Source organism: Myotis davidii, unplaced genomic scaffold, assembly GCF_000327345.1.
Source record: "Myotis davidii unplaced genomic scaffold, ASM32734v1 scaffold1379, whole genome shotgun sequence".
Lineage (NCBI taxonomy): Eukaryota > Metazoa > Chordata > Mammalia > Chiroptera > Vespertilionidae > Myotis > Myotis davidii.
Window position 1 is genome coordinate 136328 of NW_006290766.1, and position 9107 is coordinate 145434.

The 9107-nt window shown below is 43.4% G+C and overlaps 1 protein-coding gene and 1 pseudogene across 1 annotated transcript in view; one reads left to right on the forward strand and one right to left on the reverse strand.

The window, feature by feature from the left end:
- The window catches only part of LOC107181373 (zinc finger protein 709-like), a 28415-nt gene continuing 19308 nt past the window's right edge, over positions 1-9107 (reverse strand). Inside the window, exons 2-4 of the mRNA XM_015563977.1 lie at positions 2854-2980; positions 2596-2656; positions 1-1960 (exon numbers count right to left, since the gene is read on the reverse strand). Of these exons, the coding sequence (XP_015419463.1) occupies positions 577-1960; positions 2596-2656; positions 2854-2980 (1572 nt within the window). The 3' untranslated portion in view covers positions 1-576. The remainder of the gene's footprint in view (positions 1961-2595; positions 2657-2853; positions 2981-9107) is intronic.
- Positions 6725-8312, forward strand: LOC102763015 (annotated as a pseudogene).

Here is a 9107-nt window from a genome sequence, read left to right on the forward strand (position 1 = left end):
TACACGCCCCTACCAGGAATTGAACCAGAAACATGGGTATAGGCCCTGACTGGGAATCGAAACTACAATCCTTTAGTGCATGGGAATGACATTCCAACCAAGTGAGCCACATCAGTCAGGGCTATATTAATTACTTTTCATCAGGTATTCTTACATTATTTACATATTTATATTTTTGGTGGAAGTTTTACAAGGATATGGGCCAATTGGAGCATTTCCCACACTAATTACATTCAAGAGATTTGACCCAGTGAGTCCTTTCATGTCTTCAGAAGAGAAATGACTGAAGGTTTTCCCATGACTCACATTTATGTAGTTTCTCTGCTGAGTACACTCTCATCTTGTGATTTTGAAGGATTTTGTTAAAAGTAAAGGCTTTTCTGCATACCTGACATTCATAGTTCTTATTCCAGTGTGAGTTCTTTCATGACATTGTAAGGAACTCTGTTCAATGTAGGCTTTACCACATGGTTTTCATTCATAGTGTCTATTTCCAGTGGGAATTCTCTTATATCTTTGATGCAAACCAAGCAAGTGAATGCTTCTCCACATTCCTTATACTGATACGGTGTTATTTCAAGTATGCATTTTCACGTGTCTTAGAAGGGATTTTCGAGAAATGAAGGCTTTACCACAATGTTTACATTCAAAGGGCTTCTCTCCAGTGTGAGTCCTTTCATGTGTTTGTAAGGAACTGTAAGATATAAAGGCCTTTCCACATTGCTTACATCCATAGGGTCTCTCCCCACTGTGAATTCTTTCATGTATTCGAAGATTACTGGGATATCTGAATGCTTTACTACATTTTTTACATACATAGGGTTCCTCTCCTTTGTGAGTCCTTTTGTGCATTTGTAAAGAACTGGAATATCTGAAGGATTTTTCACATTCCTTGCATTTGTAAGGTTTCTCTCCTGTGTGAGTTCTTTCATGTGTTTGTAAGTTACCAGAAGATCTGAAGGCTTTTCCACATTCTTTACATCCATAGGGTTTCTCTCCTGTGTGCGTCCTTTCATGTGTTTGTAAGGAATTGGAAAATCTAAAGGCTTTTTCACATTCTTTACATTTATACCGTTTTTCTGCAATATGAGTTCTTTCATGTTTTCGAAGGTAATTGGGAGCGCTGAATGCTTTACCACAATGCTTGCACTCATAGGGTTTCTCTCCAGTGTGAGACCTTTCATGTATTTGTAAGGACCTGTAATTACTGAAGGCCTTTCCACATTCCTTACATTCATACGGTTTCTCTCCTTCGTGAATTCTTCTGTGTGGTTGTAAGGCACTGTAAGATCGGAAGGCCTTTCCGCATTCCTGACATTCATAGGGTTTCTCTTCAGTGTGAGTTGCTTCATGTATTCGAAGATAACTGGGATACATGAATGCCTTACCGCATTTTTGGCATTGATAGGGTTTCTCTTCAGTGTGATTTCTTTCATGTCTCTGAAAACTTTTATAACATCTGAAGGCTTTCCCACAGTGTTTACATTGATAGGGCTTCTCTCCTGTGTGGGTTCTCTCACATATTTGCAGTGCAGCTGAAGAAGTAAAGGTTTTCCCACAAACCTTACATTTATAAGGAGCATCGACAGTGTGTGTGATCATGTGTCTTTGGAGGGCTTTGAGCCACATGAAGGTTTTCCCACATTCCTCACATTTATAGGGTTTCTCAACGTTGTGATTTTGTTCATGTTTTTCAAAACACTGAAGATAACGGAAAGCTCGTCCACATATGTTACATTTATATGGCTTCTCTCCATACTTATGATACTCAGCTGGCTTGTGTCCAGTGTGCCTATTATTGGATGAATGATCCATGACGACTCTTCCACACACACTGTATTTCCATGGTCTTACTGAAGGAAACATCTTCTTCTTCACATTAATATTGGGAATAAAGCTGAAGTTTTCTCCATACGGACTACTTGTTTCTCCTTTACAGAGCCCCTGTACCATATGAATTCTTTGGGGGGGGGGGCAGGGGAGGAAGAAGCACATTATTAATTTATTTATTAGTGATGCTATGTATTTATTAGTAGAATATTTGAAGTATATTTTTATAATTTATAGCAAAACTAAGTATTCTGCTTGATCAGTACTGTTTGAAATAGAACACACTGAAAATTCTAAAAGACAACTTTACCTTGCAATTATTAAAAGTGACATTCATATACATAGTTTATTAATACTGTCTCCATGGGAACTAGTTTGCAAATGTGAACACTATGTCATATATAAGAAAGTAATTTGGTGAAAATTTCTGGGAAGTACTTAATTGAAACAGGGGTTCTTTAGTTTTCTTCTTCTTTTTTTCTTTTTTGTTAATCCTCACCCAAAGATATTTTTCCATTGATCTTTTAGAAAATGTGGTAGAGAGAGGGAAAGACAGAGAGAAACATTGGTGTGAGAGAAACACATTGATTGGTTGCCTCCTGCATGTGCCCTGACCAGGGCCTGGGCTGGGGAGGAACCTGCAACGAAGGTACGCGCCCTTGACTGGAATCGAACCTGTGACCCTTTGGTCCACAGGTCAACGCTTTATCCACTGAGCCAAACCAGCTAGGGCTGTGAGGCCCTGCTTTCTATTGTGTGACTCACCTTTGTTTTCTCCCTGGGTTTTTATACTGATCTTCCATATCAACATCTTCCCATTTTTTACCTATAATGCAGACCCAGAGAAAGCATTCCAAAGTATTAGAAATTATAGAAAATTTATTAGTTTTTAGTTCTATAATTAGCTATGACCATGCCCAGTTTATTTACCAATGTCCTCCCTTCCCACATTAAACACCTAAATGTTGAAGAAGAAATATTTGTCCTCTAAATGAGGAAGTGAAGGGAACTTGTCACCCTTACCTATTGAAACCAGGTTTCTGAAGGTTTCCAGCATCACATCTCTGTAGAGTTTCTTCTGTGAAGGATCCAGTAAGGCCCACTCCTCCAGACTGAAGTTCACAGCCACATCCTCAAAAGACACTGAGTCCTAGAACACCCCAAATGTTTGTACAGTAGGATGAGTGAGACTGATAGCACTGGACACCTAGACTCCAGTTATAAGAAGGTAACATATGATTCTATCATCTCCAAACATTTATACTATGAGTTAGTCATCAATAATTTACTCTCTATCAACAATTTTTTATAAAATTAATGCCATCATATTATGGGCTCAATCCCGGATGGGGGGTGTGCAGGAGGTAGCTGATTGATATTCCACTCTCACATCGATTTTTCTATTTCTCTCTCACTTTCCCTCCCTCTCTCTCTCTCCCTTCCTCTCTCCCTAAAAAGCAATTATGTGTGTGTGTGTGTGTGTATAAATATATATTTTTAAATGTTTCAACCCTGGCCGGTGTGCTCAGCAGTTAGAGCATCAGCCTGTGCACTGAAAGATCACAGGTTCAATTCATGGTCAAGGGCACATACCTGGGAGGCAACCAATTGATGTATCTGTCTCACAACTGATGTTTCCCTCTCTCTCATCGATTCATTATGAAAAAAATTCTTTGTCTCCTTATTACCCATTTACCGAACCCCATGAAACCTCATCTGCATGAGGTTTAAATAAGTAAAAACATAGTGAAAAACTGGAAGCTTTTCCTTCTGTTCCCATTACCAAAAACTAAGAGTCCAGGAGGCTTGTGGAAATCCTACATTTAGCAGAGCCCAGCTGGCCATGCTGTCTAAAAGTTCTACAGACCATTAGGAGTACAGACATGCTTTGTTTCTTGGGATTTAATTTATTGCATTTGGCAGATCTTGCATTTTCATCAATATTGAGATAAGAACCTCCACCAGCGGAGAACCAAGATGGCGGCATAAGGTACAAACCTGTATGTGCTGTCCCCCACAACAACATTAAAACCACAACTAGCCGAAACCGGTTTGGCTCAGTGGATAGAGCATCGGCCTGCGGACTGAAAGGTCCCAGGTTCGATTCTGGTTAAGGGCACGTACCTGGGTTGCGGGCACATCCCCAGTAGGAGATGTGCAGGAGGCAGCTGATTGATGTTTCTCTCTCATCGATGTTTCTCTCTATCTCTCTCCCTTCCTCTCTGTAAAAAATCAATAAGATATATTTAAAACAAAACAAAAAAAAACCACAACTATAAGACAAAACAGCTATCATGCAGAACCACGGGAAAGCTGATCAAGTGGAAGTTCTACAACTAGAAGGAAAGAAAACAGCACATTGAGACCAAGTAGGAGAGGAGAGGCGCCAAGAACAGAGGTACGGGGGCGCACGCGAGGCTGCTGCACCTGGTTGCGTGGTTTTTTTCAATCGAAAGGGGACAAGCTCTCGAACCCACTGGACTCATTTAGGGCGAGACGCTGGGGTCCCAGGCTCCTACAGGGAGAAACGGGACTGTCCTGCAGCGGGTCAGAAAGCGAAGGTGACTTTCTCACAGAGTTGCTCGCAGGGATGTGGGGGCGCACGGCACTCGGGGAATCGCGGAGTCAGAGTCACGGGGTTGCTGACGACACCATTGCTGTTTGCCCGCCCTGGAACTCTCTGAGACCCCGCCCCACTACATCCCCCCCAAGCTGTGCTCAGCGGCACAAGGGAGGCACTTGCACTTTTGCAGCCTAACTGCAGTGAATCAGAGAGCTCCAAAACTTCCAAACTCCAAACAAAGAGGAGAAATCTGTTGATATTGCTGTAGCCTCTGCTGGGTGGACTCACACAGTGGTTGACTTGGAGATCCAGGCGCCAGGGTACCCCTGGTACGACTATAGTGTAAGGAGCCTCTGGGACAACTTCAAGCGTACCAACATCAGAATTATAGGGGTACCAGAAGAAGAGAGAGGGCAAGATATTGAAAACCTATTTGAAGAAATAATGACAGAAAACTTCCCCTACCTGGTGAAAGAAATAGACTTACAAGTCCAGGAAGCGCAGAGAACCCCAAACAAAAGGAATCCAAAGAGGACCACACCAAGACACATAATTAAAATGCCAAGAGCAAAAGACAGAGAGAATCTTAAAAGCAGGAAGAGAAAGACAGTTACCTACAAGGGAGTACCCATAAGACTGTCAGCTGATTTCTCAACAGAAACCATGCAGGCCAGAAGGGAGTGGCAAGAAATATTCAAAGTGATGAATGCCAAGAACCTACAACCAAGATTACTTTATCCAGCAAAGCTATCATTCAGAATTAAAGGTCAGATAAAGAGCTTCACAGATAAGGGAAAGCTAAAGGAGTTCATCACCACCAAACCAGGATTATATGAAATGCTGGTTTGGTGCAATATCCCTTTTTTAACTATGGCATGTACATTGACATTGGAGACATGGTATTGCACCAAACTTTAAGGGATATTGGTGCAATGCTTTAAGGGATAAATACCACATGATCTCACTCATTTGTGGAATATAATGAACAACATAAACTGATGAACAAGGACTGATCCAGAGACGGAGAGGCATTGATTGGACTGTCGGGCCCTGGAGGGAAGGCAGGGGAGGGTGGGGAGGTAAGGGGGAGAGATCAACCAAAGGACTTATATGCAAGCATATAGGCCTAACCAATGGACATGGACAATGGGGGGATAACATGGGGATAAGGACACAGATGTAATATCTTAATCAATAAAAAATATATTTAAAAAAAAAAGAAAAAGAAAAAACCTCCACCAGCAATACGATAACACCTCCCTGAAGGCTCAGATGATGGTGAGCTTTTTTTAAGCAATAAAGTATTTTTAAATTTTATTTGATTTTAGAGAGAGGAAGGGAGAAACATCTGTTTTGTCGTTGTTCTACTTATTTATGCATTCATTTGTTGATTCTTGTATGTGTCCTGACTGGAGATCGAACCTGTAGCCTTGGTGTATTGGGACAATGTTCTAACCAACTGTGCTACCCAGCCAAGGCCGTGCAGTAAAGTTTTGTGTGTTTTTTTAACTATGGCATGTACATTGACATTGGAGACATGGTATTGCACACTTAACAGATTAAAGTATCATGTAAATAGAACTTCTTTATATGCTGGGGAACCAAAAAAACTCTAGAATAATTATTGGCTCATGCACCTTACTAGGATGGTCTGGAACTGAACCTGCAATATCTCCAAGGCATGCCTGCGATCCCAGGCAGCTGGCTGACAAACTATTCCTGTGGGGAAGCACTACTTTGACCTTGTGGAATCGTTACCACAGACTCGGTTCTTCCTTCTTCTTTCAGTACAATTTTATGGCCTAGAAAGTTATTTGGAACTTAGAGCTCAGATGTTAGGAAGAAGGCAGGACAACTTAGACCACAAAACCCCTATGCGCGTGTGCATCGGAGCTGCCTCTGAGGCAGGATAGTAAGAAGCTAGGGGGATTCCTTGGCAAGTGGAATAAGGGAAACTGAGACAAAATAAACAAGGCCAAACAACCTGAGCAATTTACAGGCAGCTAATGAATCACAAGGTTTTATCTTCCCTAACCAAGGACACGAAGGAGCAAATGGTTTGCAAATTCCACACTGTCCAGGGATAGAACGGCCCCAATCCCAGTCCCTCTAGGGGCTTCACCCCTTTTGAGACCTATAATGTAGGGGCCACTACTCAAATAGCGGGTTCATGGCGTTCTCACCCTGGCCAAACTCCCGATTACCTCTGATGAGCCCCAGAGATCACCGAGTATTAGCCTAGGCCAGGTCCTGCAGCAGAACGGCGGCGGCGGCTGCAACATCAGCCATTACAGCCTTTCAGAGGCCGGTCTAATGCACCTGTAACAACCCATGGAAACGTATCCCTCCGCTTGTGATTGGTCCTTTACGCCCCCCACGCCGCTGCTCCGCTGTTTCCGCTGTTTCCGCCCAGCTCCTTTGTGCCGCGCAGAACGCAGAGATGACGCATGCGCAAAGAGACCGAGCCGCCGCCTATATAAACCGGAACCCAGGCTCTTCCTCATGGTGCCGCTGGGACCGTTGGTGTGCGAGTCTGTGCAGCTTCTCGTGTCACTCGGATCCTGGGCTCTGCGAGCTGAACGAGCCGAGCTCGCGGGCCAGTATCAAGTCGCGCCACAGAAGGTAAGGAGGAGGTAGGAGGGTAGGGCCCCGTGACCGCCGGGACTCGGGGGTGGGACCACCTCATGCTCGGAACATCCTACCGCTCATCTGCTCCCGTGTTTTCGAGGCGTTTTCCCACCATACTAGAACGTGAAGAACTTTGTCCTACGCCCAGCTCTTCAGAAATGTGCCGACTTTGCTGGCTTTAAGACCATGTTCAGTTCTTGATGAGAGCACAAAATAACGTTTTGCAGGGTCTTAAGGGTGTGCAAAGAATTCATTCTAACTTGGGTCAAGTTTTGCATAACGCGCTTCTTCTGTTTGCATTTTCAAACAGAAACCAAGGTGTATGTTGGTAACCTGGGAACTGGTGCTGGCAAAGGAGAGTTAGAAAGGGCTTTCAGTTACTATGGCCCCTTAAGAACTGTGTGGATTGCAAGAAATCCTCCGGGATTTGCCTTTGTGGAATTTGAAGACCCTAGAGATGCAGAAGATGCAGTTCGAGGCCTGGGTGGCAAGTAAGTGAGATGCCAGTTACGAAACTTAGGTTCATGAGGCTAGTCTGCTAGGCTGGGTAATGAGGGGGGTGCTAAGCTTGAGTTCTGTCGCAGCGGTTCTCAACCTGTGGGTCGCGAACAATGAAAATACATCCTGCATATCAGATATTTAGATTACGACTCATAACAGCAAAATTACAGTTATGAAGTCGCAACAAAAATAATTTTATGGTTGGGGGTCACCACAACATGAGGAACTGTATTAAAGGGTTGTGGCATTAGAAAGGTTGAGAACCACTGGTCTAGAGGAAAATGTAGGAAAGGGAATAGAGGTGGCCTTCAAAGGGCTACAAAGATAGCTGAAGCCTGTGAAAGCAGAGGGTTGGAAAGATCCAGATCTAGAGGTCGTATGCAATTTTTTTAGCATTAGAATTTTGTTGCTTCTCTTTTACAGGGTGATTTGTGGTTCCCGAGTGAGGGTTGAACTATCAACAGGCCTGCCTCGGAAATCTCGTTTGGATAGACCACCTGCCCGAAGTCCCTTTGATCCAAATGATAGATCCTACGAGTGTGGTGAAAAGGGACATTAGGCTTATAATTGTCACTGCTATAGCCGACGAAGAAGAAGCAGGTATTTATTTTAAAGGAATGGTTGGTGTACTGGTTAATCAAGTAATTCTTTTATTAGCAAGGAAGAAACTAATATTTTTATATAAATTTGAATGTTAATTATACAGGTGTATTTTTACAATTTTTGTTTAATTAAACAAATGTTAATATATTAATAATCAACCTGGTCAAAACCTTTCAGGTTTCTGTGAGTCAGTCACCTTGATTCAGAATGTCACAAGCCTTATGATATGCTGAGGCACCTTGCAAATCCGACAGTTAAGATCCTCCTAGACTAGTGATGGCGAACCTATGACACACCTGTCAGAGGTGACACACAAACTCTTTTTGGGTGACACGCATCGACAGAGACAAAAAATTGCATAATTCAAATATTTGTCTCTTGCAACAGCCAGAGTTGGGCATCACTCAAGTAATATTATTACTCACATTACTCATGATCAATAATGCAATTCTAAAACCAGATGTAAACATGTACATCGAGGGGGCTTTTGGGGGAGTGGGGACCAAGATGGCGGCATAGGTAAACAACAGAGATTGGGAGGGCGGACCAAGATGGCGGCATTGGTAAACATCAGAGATTGCTGCCTCGCACAACCACTTCAAAAATACAACTAAAAGATGGAACAGACATCATCCAGAACCACAGGAAGGCTGGCTGAGTGGATATTCTACAACTGGAAGGAAAGAGAAAAGCATACCGAGACTCAGAGGAGGTGCGGTGTGGAAGTAAAATACAAAGGTATGGAGGTACATGCGGAGAGGGCTGGCGGCTGAGGACACGGTTGTCTTTTTCAATTGGGAGGGAGTCTCAGGCTCTGAGCTCCAGTTCCGGGCGAGTCTCTGGGGACCCAGACTCATAAGGAAGAAACTGGACTGTCTGGCAGCGGTCTGAACTTGAGGGCAGCTTTCTCTCAGAGGTGCTTGTAGCGATTACCAGGACACTGAGACACGGGGCCTCTTGGGGTAGGACTGAGGGGCAGCCA